Source organism: Salmo salar, chromosome ssa10 (assembly GCF_905237065.1).
Source record: "Salmo salar chromosome ssa10, Ssal_v3.1, whole genome shotgun sequence".
Classification (NCBI taxonomy): domain Eukaryota; kingdom Metazoa; phylum Chordata; class Actinopteri; order Salmoniformes; family Salmonidae; genus Salmo; species Salmo salar.
Window position 1 is genome coordinate 24,855,221 of NC_059451.1, and position 22,256 is coordinate 24,877,476.

At 42.2% G+C, this 22,256-nt stretch overlaps 1 protein-coding gene across 10 annotated transcripts in view; it reads left to right on the top strand.

Moving 5' to 3' along the window:
• The window catches only part of LOC106613851 (nuclear factor 1 C-type), a 140,087-nt gene that overhangs the window by 23,963 nt on the left and 93,868 nt on the right, over positions 1 to 22,256 (top strand). The window contains exon 1 of one of the 10 annotated variants that reach the window (XM_014216528.2): positions 174 to 1,108. The exons of 8 other annotated variants lie outside the window; for them this stretch is intronic. In XM_014216528.2, the coding sequence (XP_014072003.1) occupies positions 1,079 to 1,108 (30 nt within the window). In that variant the 5' untranslated portion in view covers positions 174 to 1,078. Of the gene's footprint in view, positions 1 to 173; positions 1,109 to 5,691; positions 5,785 to 22,256 lie in introns of those variants that run through there. One more of the 10 variants, XM_014216526.2, reaches the window with a different exon arrangement.

Below are 22,256 nucleotides of genomic sequence, written 5' to 3' on the forward strand. Positions count from 1 at the left end.
TTATTGTCATTACACCTACCACTTGTTTTGTGGTCAAGTCCCATCGGACAATAAATACAATACTGTAGAATTTGATAAAAGTAGGTTAAGTCTGAATTCAATGAAAAGTAACTATGCTCACCATTGACGTCTTAGCGCTTTTACGTACATACGTTTATAGCTTATTATTAGTTTGTATAGATGTCTGTGTGACATGATTATAGAAAACAGTTGATAACGGATGATGAATTCAGAAGCTTGGTTTTCTGAATTGGTATTGCATAATTAGGATATCCACGTTATCAGAAGTGTATCGATTCTGAACATTTTGAAGAGCTGTTACATTTACAGTAATAACAGCTCAATTAAGTGTTGTAGGTTAGTCGTGAGAGGCCACTTGGGAGTGCAGGCTATTGTATCTGTGATGCAAGACTGTCATCAACGCACTCCAATGGTTCATTTGTACGATATTACGCAGCAATTTGCCAACGACACGTTTTGAATAAACGGCACAAGCGCACATGCAACATCGCTGTCCTCGATGCTGGGATAGGCTATGCGAGGGAGGGAGTGTACGTTCTTGCTTGGGCGAGAGAAAGTCCTCTGCAATTTTTGTTTCTGACCATCCGGTCCAGCGTTGCTCCTGATGATCTAAACGCAATACTTTGTTTTTCGTGGATTTAACGGGTATTGCTGGACACAGGGAATCAGGGTTACTGCTTCTTTAAGTTCTTTTTGGGGGATGGGCTATTTTCATAACGTCATTTCATTCCTCCCTCTTTTTCATTTTGTCATTCTTTGATTCTTTTTCTCCCCCCATTTCCTAAATGGAACAGATTGCCCGAGCCTTTTCATTTCCTAGCTTTCCCAATTTTTATTCAAAGTTACTCTTTTTATTTTTCAGGATTTTTAAGTTGAACTTTTCTTCTGTGTCATCGTTTTTGGAGGGCTAACACCTTAGTGGACGTAAACTGCAAGTCAATTGAGGCGATGGTGGAGGTGTTTATGGTGATGATGATGATGATGAACTGTAAAAGAATGATTCACTAACTTGTCTGTCTTTTGCTACCTGACAAGTCGTTATAAGTTCATTTTCATCATGATGTACTCTCCTCTCTGTCTTACTCAGGTAAATTATTCATTTTGCTTACTTTTTGGGGAGTTATTATGCATGAGCGTCTGTGTTGACTGAATGAACGTGGCTATGAAATGCAGATGATATTTCAGTTTAGAAAAGGGCGGGATGAGTGTTGGCACAGTCGGTAAGGAGACGTGGAAACCTGAGTCTCTCAGCCTATATTAACTTCAGTCTTTTTGTTATCACTGCTATAGTTTACTCAATAGCATTATGCTGACTCATGTTTAAAGTAGATTTTTTTTTTCTCCCAGCTTTTCATGAAGTTTGTTAACTTTGGAGAAGTGCATGGCTAAAATAACATTTCATTAATTAGCTGTGACCAATGAAGACGCATGATGGCAACCTGTGCATGCCAGAAGTATCAGAATTCTTCATCTTAAAGTATCAGAAAAAGTTAGGCTATCGACCCTGTGTATGGGAGAGTTCTCCACAAAGTATCCCACTCTCTTTTGAGTTAAGGAGGGACAACAAACCAGCCCAAGAACTGTGGTCAGGCCTGGAGCACTTCGGCTCAGTAATGATGTCCTGATTAATTATTTAAATGCTTAGAATCATTGTAAATAAAGTGTGTGTGTGTGTGTGTGTGTGTGTGTGTGTGTGTGTGTGTGTGTGTGTGTGTGTGTGTGTTCTTTACCTGTGTCATGGAGTAATTTGCACTTAAAGCGTTTTGTGACATTTTGGAGTGCGGAAAGTTGTGTATCCAAATAGTCTATCTGTTTATTTAGAACAACTATCACAGTCTGCTATCAGGATATTCATTTAGAATATTTATGATTGAACAAGTCAGAGGCACATTTCTTACCTGATGTTGAGGATTCTTTTATTTTTGCTTCATGCATTAGGATTAGGCTTATTTTGAGTCAGGTTGACGCACAACGTTTTTAGACTAGTTGAAGAAAATGTATTTTTCATCTAGTATGCAATTAACATTTAATTGAGGAGATAATATTTCATACACTTTGAATGTAAAACTTAGAGAGAAGTAATATCTAAAGAAAGGGACAGCCTGGCCTGTATGAGAGAAACCACGTAGCCTATGACCTTGCAAGGTAGGCCTATAATAGTCCATGGTTAGATTTGAGGAGCCTGTTTCAGTCTGTAGGTGGATGTGTTTCACTTGGTTAAAATGATCTAAATATGAAAAAACTTTCTTCCATTTATTGATAGCCTTTAGATGCCATTTACACACGACAAGTCATAGCCATATAGTCTTCATAGAGACCTATGTAGTTCACCAGTAAAATTCAAATGTATTTTTTATTTTCAAATGGAAATACACTTAACTTAATTCACATAAAGTAACGGGATAAAAAATGTATATACCTTGTTTTAATAGCTGGAGACATAAATAGTGCTTTAGTTTCCGTTAATAAATGCACTGCAAGAGGAATCCAGGGAAGAGCTTGGATTTTCTTGCCAGTTGGCAGAACTCAAGCAAGGACAAAGGGTGTTTTAAGGTCGATTTTCAGTAAAAGGCAGCATACTGTATATTGAATATGAGACTTGATGTGGCATTTCAGATGGACACAACTGCCGTATTTACTTTGGCTTTGGGATCTGCAATGGATTTAATAGCCCTGTTCAAAGATTTGTTTTAATTACAGAGGAAATTGTACTTTTCTTCAAAAATAAACAGACACATTGTTGCATGGTTCTAAACTGTTATTCTGAAGGAGGGTTTCTGAAGGAGAAAAAATAATATTAGAAACAATTACTCATGTTGCTGTATACAACAGGTTTCATATGTTTTACTGAATGTATATTTCAATAGTATTGTAACTTAACTTTGTAATAATACTGGTGACAGTTGTATTATTCGTGTGCTTTTGGAGTTGCCTTATATGAATTGTAGTAGTTCAAACTAAATAATGCCTTTGCCAGTTTCTTTTTTATAAGACTTTATTGATGTCTCAGATAGTGACATTATATTTTTACTGAAATGTACAGTATATAATTATGATTCGTTAAAATGAGCCTATGGTTTATTTATTGAGATTATCCAAATGAAATAATTAAGATGCTAAACCAATTGTGACGTGAAAAGTAATAAAGTTGAGTAATTATGTAGGATTAGTAGTTTTAACCCCTAGTTTATGCAGCCAGCTGGTTTGTTGAATTGCTCATATGCATATCTTTAAAAGTTTTGAACAATGGTGAATTCAGACTTGTTTTATGGTAGTAGAATATCAGTGCTGTTTGTAATATTTAGATTCACGTTAATAAAGTGAAACGGTTCTTTTTAAAACAGCAGCGATCGGCTCCTTTCATTGAGTTGGAATGCACAAGTAATTCATAAATTCCTGTCTATTTTAATTTGTAAACACCTGAGACTTCTGAGTTCAGACCACTAGTATTCCTGTTCTAAATGAGGGAAGAAATGTTTGTTTACAAAAAAGCACTCCGCTATAGTTTTCTAAAGTTGGAGTTGAGGCACTTTGCCATGCTAATTTCTGAGCCGTGAGCCTCCACCTGAGGAGAGGAGAGCTGCTCTTGTGCCCAGCTCAAGTTGCACCTTTTCCTGGTGTGGATTTTGACAGGGTCTGATAGCTGGAGTGAGCCAGGCTGAGCTCCACAGTGTGCTGCTGCACTGTGCTGTAGCAGGCCAACCAGCTAGGCAGGCAGGCGGGAGGTGAAGGGCCGGACCAGGCTTGCATGAGGCCTCTGGTCTGCTGGCTGTCTGAGGCAGGGAGAGAGTGGGGAGGCTGGAAGAGAGCGAGGGAGGGAGGCAGGGCGTGCCAGGCAACGCTGCTGCGGCTCTGGCTCTGCTGGCAACCTGAAGGGTTGTGGCACTGCTAACGCTAAACACAAGTTGTTACACATTATTCCTTTTCTGCTTCTCCTCTCTGTAGCTGCAAAATGCAGATCGCTAGAGTCAAATGTTCTGCTAACTTTTCCAAGAAGAAGATTTTTTTCTTTACTTCAGAGTTTCATTTCCTTGAATTCATGAGCGATTCTCCTTTAATGGCCTGACTGAGTTTTTGCTGACCCCTAAACCACTGTTTAGCAAATTATTTTCAGCAGGTTTCCCTGCTTGTGGTAGTGTGTTTTAAGGGGCATAACCCCAAGCTAGCATCAGTATGGTCAATAAATCTGGTCATGACAAAGTGCATGCCCTCAGCTACAAAGTGACAGTCACACCAGGGTATTCCTACAGCTGCATACAAAAACAGATATAGGGTCAAATATATATTTTAAGAGGGAGTAGAGCATAAAATTAGTAGACAGGGGTTTAATGCTTGGTAAAATATATGTGGAATTCATGGATGACAATTAATCTGTTCTTTTTGACAAATGTAGATATTTACTAAATGTATTATATGCTGAATCACATGATCATGAATAACATGAAATTATGACCCACCTTTTGTTTTGTGAAGGCATACATTTTCAAGATAGGGTACCTTGAAGCATGTCAGTTTATATTATCTGTCAATCTGAGACTGCCGCTTTGTAAGCCTGAGCAGACACAGTTTGGGGCATGTTTGCCAACACACTCTGATATCTGCTGGAGATCTCAAATCCCACTGTGTTGTAAGTGTGCTCTCCTGCCCCCATTTGTCATCGATTCATTCCATTAGAGCTGCAATTAGTTCCCACAAGAGAGCCCAGCGTCAGGCCAATCCACCATTTCACCATGTTAAAATCACCCAGAATTCACTCACTTGCCCTGTGTTTTGTTGTAATGGATGTGAAATCTAAATCTCATGGTTGTTCTCTTACTCAACACAGGCCTTTCTTTTTGTCCCTGTGGTACTTGTCGTTTGCAAACTTGTTTCCATTCATCCATCCGCATAATAGTTTTGCTTTTGTGCGATCAGTGTATGCGTTGCATAAGCGTGTTATAAAATGTAGGTTTCCTCCCCAACACTTTTTAAGCCCAGTCTCAACAAGAACTGTTTTTGTGTTTAACAGTTGTTCTGGGCCTAGCAGACAGAGCAGGCCCTTCTTTAATTAATGCTGAAATGCTCTCCATGGTTGGACACATTGTGTTTTGAGTGGCGCTTGCTGCTCTCTCAAACCCAACAGTTTCCAACAGAACCCCTGCTGGGTAGAGACTGGTCCTCTCTGAAGCCATCATCATCAACAGAACCCCTGCTGGGTAGAGACTGGTCCTCTCTGAAGCCAGAGAGGACCAGTCTCTACCCAGCAGAGACTGGTCCTCTCTGAAGCAATCATCGCTAGAGTGGGGGTGGGGAGAGTTCTTTCGGAGCAGAAATTCTTGCCCCACTTTTCCTCTGTGTCCTGAGGGGCAGTCCCTGACATGCTGTTCCTCTGCACCACTCATCAGACGCACTGTATCTGATGACGGTCGCTGTCTGCCTGCCTGTGCCAATCAACATGCAAATTAGGTTTATTTTGATTATTGGCCTCTCCAGAGTGTTGGGGGAGGGTCTTATACTTTTTAAAAGTCTTTATTTATTCATGTCAAGAAGTGGAAAAATGGGACGGTTCTTAAGTGGAGCAACTGCCTTCATGTGTTGATCCCGGTGACTGCCTGATTGTCACTAGGGAAAGTGAGAGGGCGGGGGCCCTAAAAAGTGCCCGCAGTTATAAAACCTCGGGACTCTTGGCATAGAGGCTGGGACTCCATGTGTCCGTCGCTGCAGATGTCTGTGGAAGGTTGGCTGCATTTCATATCACACCCAGGTTCCTCGGCAGGGAGCATGGTGAGGAACATTTTTAAATATTTACAGTATGATGCCTTGTTTAAATTCCATCTGAATATGCAACCTCCTCTCACCGGCAGCCAGGGGAGGTTAGAACTGTGGAAGCTTTCTGGGCTTTTCACTTGTCACATTGGCCAGACCAGGGTGTTGCTAGCTCTCTGTGACAGTTTAGCCAGGTTGGCAATGTCTCTCTTGTGGAATGATGCTTATAGTGGATGCCTTGGCCTGCAAAACCCTGGCCCAGAACTGGCCTTCAGGAGCCAGTTAGAACAACTACATCTAGTCTCTGAAGAGCTATTAGATAGAAGGAATTACAAACACAAACAAATAGGCTACACTTCAGCTCACAGCTCTGTGGTCCCTATTCTTATTCAGTTGTTATTTGTATTTGGCTGAAAGATATATAATATCTATTATTGTGTGTACCCACATGGGCAAAGTTCTGGAAATGGAGAGACATGGTCTTTACTATGTTTTCTGTCTGTCTATGTGTTTTGGAAGCGGATGAAAGCTTGTGAAGGCAGGCAGTTTGTTTCAGAGTTACAGGGTTTGAGGCTCAGTATTAGGTCGATGTGAGATGAACCTCCGTTCTTGGCAACACAGAGGGCTGCTGGAGACGCTTTTTGAAATGGTCCAACTGGAGGGATATCAAAAATATGCTGCTGCCGTGGCACAGCACTGGGTTTATTTAAAATATCTGTGAATCTAACCTTGGTCCGCTGCTGATGCCAATGTAGCCTTGTTATGTAGGCTTTTTATGCACCTGACTGAATTCCTGAGTTTTAACCATTCAATTACTCTTTCTAACGTCCACCAAACTTTATCCTTAAGTGTACCATAGAGCTCGTAAAATGGGAAATATTTTCTGAAGGATTTTGCTCAACTCTTCATAGCTTCAGGTTGTCTTTGTGTGAGGCTGTACGCCACGTAGTGTATATTGATCCGACAGTGATATTGTTTATCAGGAATACTCTGACACTTGACAAGTTCTTATTTTGAAGGCTCAACACATAGGGATAGAAAGGGCATTCAGGATCTTGGCTCTGTTTGCCTTTGATAAGTGTGTGTGTGTGTGTGTGTGTGTGTGTGTGTGTGTGTGTGTGTGTGTGTCGGTAGAGGTGCTGGTGGGCGGTGGCAGGGTGATCGTGACCACTTTAACACCTCTTCTCCTGTGTACTGCAATATAAAAGAATGGCATACATGGCAAGTGCTGTAGCAGTGTGTGGAGATGGTTCTGTTGTTTATGGCTGTAGAGAGGAACGGTAAGCGAGGAGATAAAGCTGTGTTTTGGGATTGGGACCTAGCCATGCACGACTGCCGCTGAGGGAGAGCAAACATTCGTCCTGCTCACTGTTCTGCTGCAGGTGCTCTCAGGAGGTCAATCATGCATATTTTGTATGGCTTGAGTTTTTTTTCCCTCCTGGAGCTGAAATTCAAATATTTTGGCTCAGTGTGAGACAGCCGCATGTGACTTCCAGCCTCGTGTGACTTGTCCACCACTTTGTTTATATCCTTAATATTAATACGGGTACTATATTACCACCTGAAATTAAGTGGCTTAGAAACGCTATCTAATAGCGTACGAGGCTTTAATTAATGCAACACAGTTTATTGGCATATTTCAAAATGCATGTCTCTAAGAACATACTCAATTGAAACACTAGTGATGCTTGTCACAGTGGAAAACAGGCTTGTTCTCTGTCCCTCCATCTCTCCTAGCTGGGTTCAGCTATATCCCTGACTGACTAATGCATACAGTAGAACAGCCTCTCTTAAAGCCTGATCCACAGCCCATCATGTCATCTCATCCAGGTCAGGGACACAGCAGGTACTGTACTGCTGCAGCAGAAGCCCAGTGGGCTTCAGCAGACACCAGCAGACATACAGTGCAGTACGGATGGGATGTGTGTTGTGTTGTACTGTATGGTGGTGCCCTCTGCAGCATGCTCTCTTGCGTCTATTATGTTCCTGTTGGACAAGTGACAAGGAACTATCCTGCCCTCTATTGAGATGCCCAGTTGTGATATTCCATCATCGTTGCAGGTCATTTGTGATTTCATTACAGTAGGGGGAAGAGTTGAGATGCCCAGTGCATCGAGGTACTGGTTCACACTGCTTAATAGTCGGCCTGTAATAACCAGAACAAAATTCATTCCTATGTTTCTTTAGCAGAATCGGAAGCATAAAACATTTACCGTGAAGGAAACTGACACTGTCCTGCAGGTTCGAAACCACACGCATTGTTCATTGTTACTTTGACATAAAGGTGGAATTTAGAAAGGAATGACAGATCCCTTCTGTTGAATTATTTGGTTTAGCAGGAACCTGAAATGCTTAGAAACTGTTCCGTGGTTGATTTTACTCCCTTGTTTTAGTTTCACTCAGTCAAAACAGGGTTTCCTAGTTACACAGGGTTTCCTAGTTACACAGGGTTTCCTAGTTACACAGGGTTTCCTAGTTAAACAGGGTTTCCTAGTTAAACAGGGTTTCCTAGTTACACAGGGTTTCCTAGTTAAACAGGGTTTTCCTAGTTACACAGGGTTTCCTAGTTAAACAGGGTTTCCTAGTTAAACAGGGTTTCCTAGTTACACAGGGTTTCCTAGTTAAACAGGGTTTCCTAGTTACACAGGGTTTCCTAGTTACACAGGGTTTCCTAGTTACACAGGGTTTCCTAGTTACACAGGGTTTCCTAGTTACACAGGGTTTCCTAGTTAAACAGGGTTTCCTAGTTACACAGGGTTTCCTAGTTAAACAGGGTTTCCTAGTTACACAGGGTTTCCTAGTTAAACAGGGTTTCCTAGTTAAACAGGGTTTCCTAGTTACACAGGGTTTCCTAGTTAAACAGGGTTTCCTAGTTACACAGGGTTTCCTAGTTACACAGGGTTTCCTAGTTACACAGGATTTCCTAGTTACACAGGGTTTCCTAGTTACACAGGGTTTCCTAGTTAAACAGGGTTTCCTAGTTACACAGGGTTTCCTAGTTACACAGGGTTTCCTAGTTACACAGGGTTTCCTAGTTAAACAGGGTTTCCTAGTTAAACAGGGTTTCCTAGTTACACAGGGTTTCCTAGTTAAACAGGGTTTCCTAGTTACACAGGGTTTCCTAGTTAAACAGGGTTTCCTAGTTAAACAGGGTTTCCTAGTTAAACAGGGTTTCCTAGTTAAACAGGGTTTCCTAGTTAAACAGGGTTTCCTAGTTACACAGGGTTTCCTAGTTAAAAAGGGTTTCCTAGTTACACAGGGTTTCCTAGTTACACAGGGTTTCCTAGTTACACAGGGTTTCCTAGTTACACAGGGTTTCCTAGTTATACGGGGTTTCCTAGTTATACGGGGTTTCCTAGTTACACGGGGTTTCCTAGTTACACGGGGTTTCCTAGTTACACAGGGTTTCCTAGTTACACAGGGCTTCCTAGTTACACAGGGCTTCCTAGTTACACAGGGCTTCCTAGTTACACAGGGTTTCCTAGTTACACAGGGTTTCCTAGTTAAACAGGGTTTCCTAGTTACACAGGGTTTCCTAGTTACACAGGGTTTCCTAGTTACACAGGGTTAACTTAATTGCATAAGAAAAATAATAACTCACAAAGACCTATTCATCAGCAATAACTTCATTGTGGCAGTGAATGCAGACAATGTGTGAGTATTTAGGCACATCATATATCACTGTCAAAGCAGAGGCTGGTCAGTGTAGAGATTTGCAGGAAGTACGGAGATAGAGACAGTCCCGTGGGACTCCTGCTAGCTGGCTGCTTCTGGGCTGCTGGAACTCAACTCTCCTTGGCTCACACGGCACTGGTCCCAGACATGAGCTGAATTCATTTAGGAAGCTCCTCTCCAAAATGAGGGCAAACCAAAGTCAATTCTTGAGGGAATTGTATGATATTGATGTTTCAGAAGATCTGATGATGGTGGTGATGATCTGAATGTTTGATGAAAGGATATTGTTTTGCAGTTACAGTTAAGTGCATGTCAACGTTTCCATGACAGTTGACCTAATGAGGCAATCTACGACACAGTCATGTTTGTCATTGTCCCCCTGTAGAGGGATTTCTTTGTGTGGGAAATAAGTTCACCCTTTCATCCGGTGTGCCATGCTAATAGTGGGGGGAACAGGAGGGTGGGCAGGGGTGTACTCTCAAGGGCGGTGACCTAGGATACCTGTGAGGACAGTGCTTGGGCCTGGGCTGACAAGAGGTTGGGATATGATTGGGGGCTTTACCCTGTGCCTGAATGAATCTCTATTGCAAAGCTGCTGGGGGATAACAAATGTTCAGCAAGTTTTCTGTTCTCCCTCTTTTTTTGTGGACTTCATTTTTTTGCATGAACCGTTCACTTACAACCGCTCTCCCACCAAGCAGAGCAGAGTAGAAAAACTGAGGACAGAGGGTCTATTCATGCTGGGTCTCTTTATTGAAAGGGTTTAAGAGCATCCTGCTCACTCTCTTTTCTCTTCACTTTAGATGACGCTGTGAGTGTATTCCTCTTCTTCCCGGCGCTCTCTCACTGTGCAACATATATCCACGGTCTTAAGAGTTGTCAGAAATGACATTCGAGGAGAGGGCCCTATAAAATCCGTGATGCGGTAAACGCGGACGGAATCACGGAATACATGCTTTAAAACAGAGTTCAACAATATAAAAAAATGTATTGAACCAAGTAGGAAATCTACTAAATGTATTCATTCAGTAATTTGCAACAGATTATCATAAGACATGAACAAAATGCATCAGTGATTCTTATTTTCCTTCAGCTTTCTACAGCGGCAGTGTGGGAATGTCTTTGTCTGTATGTGCATGTTGGTCTTCCACTTTGTGTAGCCGTTAGCAATGATGCTAATAATGTTAACTGTCTTCTGGTACGCTAACTGTCTCTTGCTGGTTCGCACTGAATTAAAGGGTATCTACACCCAATGATACACATTTCTTTGATGTGGTTTAAGTATTGTTGTGGACATAGAACACACAATGTTGTTGTCTTTCTATTAAAAACGTGTGATTTTGAGAGAGAAACCCCCACAAAAAACGGGGGAAAAAACTGAAAACTGAATTTGGGAAAAAATAAAACAGATTGTATTGAGCCCTAAAGAAGGAGAGAGAGGGAGAAGCAGAAAGACTGCAGGCCCCTTCAGAGGTGTGTGTGTCACAAGCCCAGACAGGGCTCCCTGTGAATTAGGAGGCTTGGCAACGAGCTGGGAACCATGAGGACACGTCAACATTTGGCCATTCTGCTGTGACCTAATATGACTCCAGCACCATTCGGCTGCAGACGTAGGGCAGGAATATCGCTCTCACCCAGTCTTATCTCAACAGGCAGTATTGCACATGAGAATTTCCTTTTACTTCAGCCCTGATGGTTGCCACATAACTGCACTCCGAGGCGGTGGGATGTTTATTGATAAACATTGTCAAGGTTGTTGGAAGCTGTAGAGGAGGCTGTCTAATGGAACACGTATGGAAAAATAATACGTTCTCAATACTGTAACCTGGTTAAGTAAAGGTTGAATGTTATGACATCAATGAAACGATGGTGAAGTACAGTAACTGTTTCATATGAGCTGTTCTGAGAACACTCAGTCTACAGGAAATAGACTACATATTTAACATTTCAGTGGGAAAATATTGAAACAAAGCATTTAGCTTACTCACTTCCTCAGAGAAATGGTGGGCATTTTTTCCAGTCATTTTTTAAGTTTGTATATTATGAAATTATGATTCTGAACATGTGTTACTGAAAGGATGCTTTTCCCCCCCCGACCACGCTGTTTCAATATCACTGGGAGATTCCAGTTACGAAATGATACTTGAGACTAGGGAACAAGCAGGTCAATTGAAGACTCAATAAAAGCAAACCTCATTACCAGAGTGGGATTCAGCCACAGTGAGGCTCAGTGGGTTGATCTTCAAAGAGCAGTCAGTCCACATCTCACTGAGTGGCAGCACAAGGCCTGATGGCTCCAGCACAGCTCTCAGGGCAGGGTTTTCTTCCTCAAAACACTTATGGAGGAGGAAGGGAGCTTAAAGAACAGGCTTTGTTCAAGGCTCAGAGCGGTGCCCTGTTGTGGCACGACAGGGATTAGGGAGATTAGCCCGCTAGTATGTTATGTAATTGAATGTAACTGTTAGGGAGAGAGGCGCTAGGGACATCACTGTCAGGATTTACTGCTGCTTGAAAAATCACCCAGACACAGAGCGAGGGAGAGACACAGAGAGAGAAAGACTGAGACGGAGAGAGATGGAGAAAGAGACAGAGATAGGGGCTTGCTGATGGCCCGTCATGATCAGGTCGCTCAGTTATTTTACCTAGAATGGCGCGGCAGACGTAAAGCTCTTCCAATTTGGGTCAGAGTTAGTTTAATCTGGAAAACATTTAGCGGAAAGTCAACAGAAATTTATCCATTGCCAAGCTGGTCCTAATTATATTTTGTTTTTAAGCTGATCCTTCTGTTATGCCCTCTGAGATATAGAACCATGTTTATCTATTCAATCAATTTATATGAATAGACACAAATTGTCATTTCTTTTAATCAGCCACGTAAGCCTCCAACATTTCTCTATTTGAATCATTCAGTGACCAGTATGGAAAACAACAATGTACTTTGATGCAGTGGTGGAAAAAGTACCCAATTGTCATAGTTGAGTAAAAGTAAAGATAACTCAATAGAAAATGACTTAAGTGAAAGTCACCCTGTAAAATACTACTTGAGTAAAAGTCAAAAAGTATTTGGTTTTAAATATACTTAAGTATCAAAAGTAAACGTAATTGCTAAAATATACTTGAGTATCAAAAGTAAAAGTATAAATAATTTCACATTTCTTATATTAAGCAAACCAGATGGCACCATTATTATTATTTTTCCAAGGATAGCCAGGGGCAAACTCCAACACTCAGACATCATTTGCAAAAGAGGCATTTGTGTTTAGTGAGTCTGCCAGATCAGAGGCAGTAGGGATGACCAGGGATGTTCTCTTGATAAGTGTGTGAATTGGATCATTTTCCTGTCCTGTTAAGCATTCGAAATGTAACGAGTACTTTTGGATGTCAGGGAAAATATAATGGAGTAAAAAGTACATGATTTGCTTTAGGAATGTAGTGAAGTAAAAAATATATAAATAGTAAAGTAATGTACAGATATCCCAAAAAACGACATAAGTAGTACATCAACAATTTTTACTTAAGTACTTTAAACCACTGCTTTTATGTGCTTTAATCCACTAGAAAAGCACAGTAATACTATTGTAATTCTCTATTTCCCTCTATTTATGTAATGCCTTGAGGCTTCTGGCCACAACATCCTGGCTGTTAAGAGGTCAGGGCAACTTAGGATAACTGTATTTATGATCATAGGAAATCTAACTGGTTGTTCAAGACATCGATCCACGTATGCAAGTTCTCATATGTTTCCTGAATATTAGCACAGCACCTGAACAGAGTTGCTACAGACCTACTTTTAATGAGGCTAAACATTTTGTGAACGCTTGTGCTTCTGGCACCAACAGCTTATCCATTCATTACATTTTTCTCATTAGAGATGTTAGTAAAGTAAAATATGTTAGTCAGTATCCCGTGTGGCTCAGTTGGTAGAGCATGGCGCTTGCAATGCCAGGGTTGTGGGTTTGATTCCCATTGGGGACCAGTACGAAAAAGGTATGAAAATGTTTTAAGTCACTGCTGTAAGTTGCTCTGGGTAAGAGCGTCTGCTAAATGACGTAAATGTTAAACACATTATACCTGCTCCTCAATCAGATTTACAGCACAGAGCCAGAGGCTGCAAGTGTTGCTCGCACTCATGGAAGGGAACTACATTCTCTTGACAGCAACTCATTTTGTTAGTGCTTCAATAAAACTCTCACACTTGCTTTTAAAAACCATATGACTTAACCGATCTTGATAAGGAAAGCTTCAAACTGGGACGGATAACTGTCAGCCAGTCTTGAAATTTACTTCTGACTTTAAATTATTGAAAGGCTCCATATCGTCCTCTTTTTGACTGATCAATTATTCATCCCATTTGGAAGTAGATTTAATTTGATTTGGGTCTCTCGCTCTCTCTCGGATCTGCGGTTCCCCTGACATAGAGGAGTGGAGAAAAAGACATAGAGAGAGAAGGAAGACCTAGTTATTTTTTCCCTGGATTCTCCAGGATTAGAACTGTGCTGTCACAGTAGAGAGCTAAACCCAAATTCAATTAATGTGATTAAAGCAGTGGAGAGGACGGGGGGAGAGGAGACAAGGACCCCGCCTGTCCACGGACCAGTCAACTGCAGACCAGGAAGGCTACTGAAGCCCCTAGCTCCTCAGGCATAATCAGCCTGGGTCCTTTTTCCCCTCATTCTAATCATAAATCACCTTACATAGTATCAAATATGATTTCTTTATGACACTACAATAAATGAACATCTTCTGTAGAAACAGGAAGATCTGTCACCTGTGCGTCTGTGGTCTGCTCTTCACCACAGTCAGTTTATTTCCCTGTCTTGTTTGGGTTATTCTCCGTCGAGCTGGGAGGAGGACCGTTCTGGGTTTAGTGTTGTCTGAGCCTGCATTGGCACACTCATTACACAGGCGGGTTTTAAATAGCTGCTGTCTGCTTTCCCAAATAGTTTTGTTGTGTTTAGCAGCGTGATAAACATCCATTATTAATCCAGCTATGAGTAGTTCTTCACAGGGTTCCCTGTGGTGCGCTTTATGCTATTTTGCAGATGCCTCTCCAAGACTCCATGTTCTACTTTCCATGCACAGTGTACCGTAATAGGGACATCAATATTGTATAGACATGTTCCGTTGTATTTGCATGAAGTCTAGGGGGCCTGTGTTCTGTCTAGTGCATACTGTACTTTCACTGTACAATGACTTAATGATTGTGTACATGGTGCACCTTCACATGTAAAAACCTAAAAATGATGACTGTGAGTGTAGCCTAAAAAAAGAATTGTCTGGTTTACAAAATGGCATTGTTTCTCTATCACAGAGATGGACATGCTTTGAAATGGGGCAGTTTTCAAAAGGACGTCAGAATTCCATGAAAACATTTTGTAATCTGTCTCCACTTAAATAAAGACTATTGTAATGTAGAAACAGCTGGAGTGGAAATAGTTTCCAGAGACTGTCCTTTTTATGTATTTGGATTGAGATGAGATTAGAATGAGATTAGAATGAGATGACAGTCAAATGATCTCACCATCGTGCTGTTGCTTACCAGATCCATGCTATCAACATGATTGAAAACTATAAGCCATATAGCTACTACAACAGGTCACACCAGTAGTCTGTGCTTAACTAAAAACTCTAGCTAATAAGAATAGTATTCTGAAGATACCAGATTAGATAGCAGGGCAGTTGAGTTTTCAAATGAAGTAAAACAAGCAGTTTTTACACTAGACCAAATGGGGACACCTGCTTGTGGAACAATTCGTTCCAATATCATGGACATCAATATGGAGTTGGTCCCTCCTTTGCTGCTATTACATCCTCCACTCTTCTGGGAAGGCTTTCCACTAGATGTTGGAACATTGCTGCGAGGACTTGCTTCCATTCAGCCACAAGAGCATTAGTGAGGTCAGGCACTGATGTTGGGCGATTAGGCCTGGCTCTCAATCGGTGTTCCAATTCATCCCGCAGCTGTTTAATAGGATTGAGGTCAGGGCTCTGTGCAGACCAGTCAAGTTCTTCCACACCGATCTTGACAAACCATTTCTGTATGGAACTCGCTTTGTGCACGGGGGCATTGTCATGCTGAAACATGTTGCCACAAAGTTGGAAGCACAGAATTGTCTAGAATCTCATTGTATGCTGTTGGGTTAAGATTTCCCTTCACTGGAACTAAGGGGCCTAGCCCGAGCCATGAAAAACAGGCCCAAACCATTATTCCTCCTCCACCAAACTTTACAGTTGGCACTATGCATTCGGCCAGATAGAGTTATCCTGGCATCCGCCAAACCCAGATCCGTCCGTCGGACTGCCAGATGGTGAAGAGTGGATTATCACTCCAGAGAACGTGTTTCCACTGCCCCAGAGTCCAATGGCGGCGAGCTTTACACCACTCCAGCCGACGCTTGGCATTGCGTATGGTGATCTTAGGCTTGTGTGCAGCTGCTCAGCCATGGAAACCCATTTCATGAAGCTCCCAACAAACAGTTATTGTGCTGACGTTGCTTCCAGAGTCAGTTTGGAACTCGGTGAGTTTTGCAACTGAGGACAGACAATTTTTACACGCTACGCACTTCAGCACTCGGAGGTCCCATTTTGTAAGCTTGTGTGGCCTACCACTTCAGCGGCTGAGCCTTTGTTGCCCCTAGATGTTTCCATTTCACAATAACAGCACTTACATTTGACTGAGGCAGCTCTAGCAGGGCAAAGATGACTTGTTGGAAAGATGGCATCCTATAACGGTGCCACGTTGAAAGTCACTGAGCTCTTCAGTAAGACCATTCTACTGCCAATGTTTGTCTACGGAGATTGCATGTCGATTTTATACACCTGTCAGCAGCGGGTGTGGCTGAAATAGCCTTATCCACTAATTTGAAGGGGTGGCCACATACTTTTGTGTATATATTGTATCTAAAGGTGTGTTTTTCCTGAGCACACTGTACATGTATCTTTGTGAGTACAGTATGTGTTGAAGAACACTATCGACCCCATCTCTGTGTCACTGGAGCTAATGGGGTCTGCTGCTGTCATGTTCACGTGTGGAGACATGACGTGTCCACTAGCCTGCAGTCACAGTGTCTGCTCTACATGGGCCCCCTCTGATAGTTATCGATGGGCCGTGGCGCATTGGAATTTTCAGTCTTGCCACCGGCTGTTATATGAAGTCTGTTACAATGTTTTTGTTTTAGCTAGGCCTTCTTTGTGTGTCTGTAGGTTCATTGGGTTTGTGGTTTCTGATATCTACTGCAAGGGAAAGATCAGGATAACATCTGAATCAAGTTCCAATTAAACCAATTTTATATGTGTACAACTGTGACAAACTGGGACTATGAATGGAAATGATCCAACAGCACCACTAGAAAGTTCTGTCATGATGTCATGCATATGGTTTTATATTATTACTCAATGAGGGAATAACAGCATCTGTGACTCAAGCCGCTCAATGGGTCTTTTAGTGTGCGTTTGAACCCAGTAACCGGTTGGTTAGTCCGATGCGAGTTTCGATGGATGTTGTGCGACGCAGATGGTAGCATCATCTTCTACGTCAGCAAAACAAAGGGGTTGATTGTTGACTTCAGGAAACATCAATGGAACTGCAGTAGAGAGAGCCAGCAGTTTTAAGTTCCTGAGCGTCCAGCTCACCGAGGACTTGTCATGGACTAACAACATCACCACTCTTGTCAAGAGGGCACAACAGCGTCTAATTCCTAAGGCGGCTGAAGAAATTCGGCACGCCATCCCGGTCCTCTCCATATACTACTGCTGCACCATCGAGAGCATCCTGACCTGGTGCGGGAATGGGACCACGGCCGCAAGGCCCTCCAGCGGGTGGTGAAGATTGACCAGTACATCTCTTGGACCGTGTCCCCACCCATCTGGGGCATCTATTTGAAACAGTGCCTGAGGAAGGCCCGCAGCATCATCAAAGACCTAAGGATGAGGCCTGATACCAACAGGCTCAGAGACAGTTTATATTTACAAGCCATCAGACTGCTGAACACTTGAACTAGACTGACCACCTGTACTGATTCTCCACACCTTAGCACACACACACACACACACACACACACACACACACACACACACACACACACACACACACACACACACACAGATATACACTGATCCAAACACACACACGCTACACAAACATTCATGCTACACGCACATTACAATTAAATACTGCACAATTTAAACACTTGCCCACCAATCCCCCATTCCCCATAACACGTATAAATACTTATGCTAAAATGTTCTATTCTACTGAGCCACTTATTTTATGTTCATATTCTTATCTATTATTATTTCTTATTGTTCCATTGTCGCGAAGGAACCTGCAAATAAGCATTTAGTTGGATGGTGTACTGTATACCATGTGTATCCCGTACATACGACTAATTAAACTTGAAAGTTATTCATGTCAGCCGTGTCATAATGTTGAGTGGCCCCTGGCGATGCTGTCTCAATGTCAGTGTGCATGGCCTCAAATCGTTTTAGTCCCGAGGTCATGCCCTGTCTGACCTGGCCATTGAGTTGGGGCTTAAGCAGAGCTCAGTGTGGAGGTCAGTGTCTCTCAGGCCTGGGACTGTAGAGTCAATAGGAGGCTATGGGAGTCTATGAGACAGCATATATTCTCAAGGTCAAGGGGGCTTGGGCACTTTGATCCTATAAATCGAAGGCCCATTGTTTTGTGCTTAACAAGGTCAGAGCTCAAACTTTTTGCTCTGCTGTGAGATTCAGCAATGCATGACTGAGGACACCTGACCAATCATGCTGTTCTGAGCCATGTGGCGACACAAAATCATTAGTCTATGATCCAATTTAATGAACAACAAATGGATCATATAGTGTCTTTGTAGTCATAGTTTGTAGTATATGTAGTCTACTCTGTAACCTAGACAACAAACCAAGATAAACACACTGTCTGTCAGCGAGAGAGAGAGCTGAGAAAGAGAGAGCTGAGAAAGAGAGAGCTGGGAAAGAGAGAGCTGGGAAAGAGAGAGCTGGGAAAGAAAGAAAGAGAGAGCGAGCTGGGAAAGAAAGAAAGAGAGAGCGAGCTGGGAAAGAAAGAAAGAAAGAGAGAGCGAGCTGGGAAAGAAAGAAAGAGAGAGCGAGCTGGGAAAGAAAGAAAGAAAGAGAGAGCGAGCTGGGAAAGAAAGAAAGAGAGAGCGAGCTGGGAAAGAAAGAAAGAAAGAGAGAGCGAGCTGGGAAAGAAAGAGAGAGAGCGAGCTGGGGGAGAGGAGAGAGAGAGAGAGAGAGAGAGAGAGAGAGAGAGAGAGAGAGAGAGAGAGAGAGAGAGAGAGAGAGAGAGAGAGAGAGAGAGAGAGAGAGAGAGAGACGTGTTGAAACACTATTGATTTTGAGACGTGACTCCCCTGTGTCATTTTCTGTTATGCTGCACCAATCAATGTAGCTAATGTATGACTGCCTGTCTTTGTTTCAAAGAGCCCTACTAGCACACCTGCGATCAGAACCGGGCTGGCAGGGTTGTCAGTTTCAATGTCAGGTTGAAGCATTGGTCTTGTTCCCACGCTGGCGGCCTAACAACTTAACCGTGCTGGTGGTCTCAGCTGCAGTCTGCAGTGTCGGCGCCTCAACCTGCTCGCAGAACATGACTTTCAGTCTTCAGTCAGCATGGGTGCAAACCAGGGAATTCCTAGCCTGCTCACCTCTCTCTCTTTCTCAGTATGAGCAAGCCAGGGGAGGGTTGGAGAGGACAGATTAAAAGTAAGTTCTTTGAAGTGAGACACGGACTGAAAAAAATGTCATATTGCATTTACAGGAAAGTAAGCTTATCAGTTTCACCTTGAATCGGCTGAGTATTTTCAGCCTGAGTTCATCATTCTGGCACTGATGGAGGAGGAGAGATATGTCTGTATCGTCGCTTTAAACTGTGCCATTATGATTCTGGATTCGCACTTTTTGAATCTTTCGTCATGACATGGGTTGCTCCAGTCATTCATGGATCTGAAACTTATGTATGGCAGAGGAAATGCACAACTCCCTCCCACAAACAAACATAAATAGCACTGATTCAGTCATGACTGAAATATAAACTGAAATAGCCTATACATTTGTATTCAATCCCAATGTCACAGTTTACAGGAATACTGAAACGGTTAAGATTAAATAAAATTGTATTTGTCACATGCGCCGAATACAACAGATGTAGACTTTACAGTGAAATGCTTACTTACAAGCCCCTAACCAACAATGCAGTTTTAAGAAAAGTAACTGAAAATAAGTAAGAAAAAAAGTAACAAATAATGAAAAAGCAGCAGTAACATAACAGTAGCGAGGCTATATACAGGTGGTACTGGTACAGAGTCAATGTGCGGGGGTTACCGTTTAGTCGAGGTAATTGAGGTAATATGTACATGTAGGTAGTATAATAGATAATAAACAGAGAGTAGCAGCAGCATAAAAGGGGGGGGGCAATGCAAATAGCCTGGGTTAGAGGTCGACAGATTATGATTTTTCAACGTCGATACCGATTATTGGACGACCTAAAAAAGCCGATATTGATTAATTGGACGATTTTTATATATATATTTGTAATAATGACAATTACAACAATACTGAATGAACAATTAACACTTTTATTTTAACTTAATATAATACATAAATAAAATCAATTTAGTCTCAAATAAATAATGAAACATGCTCAATTTGGTTTAAATAATGCAAAAACACAGTGTTGGAGAAGAAAGTAAAAGTGCAATATGTGCCATGTAAGAAAGCTAACGTTTAAGTTCCTTGCTCAGAACATGAGAACATATGAAAGCTGGTGGTTCCTTTTAACATGAGTCTTCAATATTCCCAGGTAAGAAGTTTTAGGTTGTAATTATTATAGGAATTATAGGACTATTTCTCCCTATACCATTTGTATTTCATATACCTTTGACTATTGGATGTTCTTATAGGCACTATAGTATTGCCAGCCTAATCTCAGGAGTTGATAGGCTTGAAGTCATAAACAGCTCAATGCTTGAAGCACAGCGAAGAGCTGCTGGCAAATGCAGGAAAGTGCTGTTTGAATGAATGCTTACGAGCCTGCTGCTGCCTACCACCGCTCAGTCAGACTGCTATATCAAATCATAGATTAAATATAATAAAATAAACACACAGAAATACGAGTCTTAAATCATTATTATGGTTAAATCCTGAAACTATCATTTCGAAAACAAAACGTTTATTCTTTCAGTGAAATATGGAACCGTTCTGTATATTATCGAACGGGTGGCATTCCAAAGTCTAAATATTGCTGTTATATTGCACAACTTTCAATGTTATGTCATAATTATGTAAAATTCTGGCAAACTAATTATGGTCTTTGTTAGGAAGAAATGGTCTTCACACAGTTCGCAACAAGCTAGATAAACTAGTAATATCATCAACCATGTGTAGTGAACTAGTGATTATGTTAAGATTGATTGTTTTTTATAAGGTAAGTTTAATGCTAGCTAGCAACTTACCTTGGCTCATTGCTGCACTCGCGTAACAGGTGGTCAGCCTGCCACGCAGTCTCCTCGTGGAGAGCAATGTAATCGGCGTCCAAAACTGCCGATTACCGATTGTCATGAAAACTTGAAATCGGCCCCAATTAATCGGCCATGCCGATTAATCGGTCAACCTCTAGTCTGGGTAGCCTTTAGATTAGCTGTTCAGGAGTCTTATGGCTTGGGGGTAGAAGCTGTTAAGAAGTCTTTTGGACCTAGACTTGACGCTCAGGAACTGCTTGCCGTGCGGTAGCAGAGAGAACAGTCTGTGACTAGGGTGGCTGGAGTCTTTGACAATTTTTAGGGCCTTCCTCTGACACTGCCTGGTATAAAGGTCCTGGATGGCAGAAAGCTTGGCCCCAGTGATGTACTGGGCTGTACGCACTACCCTCTGTAGTGCCTTGCGGTCGGAGGCTGAGCGGTTGCCATACCAGGCAGTGATGCAACCAGTCAGGATGCTCTTGACGGTGCAGCTGTAGAACTTTTTAAGGATCTGAGGACCCATGCCAAATCTTTTCAGTCTCCTGAGGGGGAATAGGCTTTGTCGTGCCCTCTTCACGTCTGTCTTGGTGTGTTTGGACCATGATAGTTTGTTGGTGATGTGGACACCAAGGAACTTGAAGCTCTCAACCTGCACCACTACAGCCCCGTCGATGAGAATGGGGGCGTGCTCGGTCCTCCTTTTCCTGTTGCTGTGATTTCTTGAACGGTTCAGGAATCTTGTTATTTCTTGCAATTAGAAAACCTACCCCCATCACTCCCACGCTCCTAAATTATGCTTTTTAACATTGAAAGGTCTTTCTTTGATGTTGAGGCAAGACTACATTATCAGTTACTCTCTCAGGATGTCTGTTACTGAACAGTCCTTTGCCAAGCCTAGAGAGCCAGACTCCCACATGTTCAACCATCCTATATACACAGAGACATGCATGGTCGTTACTTGCAGTCTCTTTTCCCACATTAGGGGCTCTCTTGGGATGTGTTGAAGGCACACAGATGCCCCCCGTGGCTCCGTTATCTCTGACATAAGGCTGTCTCAAAGCAGCTCAGACGCACAACTGCTTGTGCTGCTTGAACCCAAGGCAGAGGCAGGAAATAGATCCGTCAACATAAAGCAACTTATTGTTAATGGCACGCAGTGGAGTTAATGGTTTATTTGCCACTTCTTTACAATTAATAGCAGAGAATGATGCACCCTCACTACTCACACTGAGACTGATTTAATGTTGTTTTCTCATTCAGCTTCAGACTTCAGTCTTTTCTAAGAAGAAGAAGTTCCATGGACAATGGCCCTTCATATCAATCCCCTGTAGGAGAGAATGAACA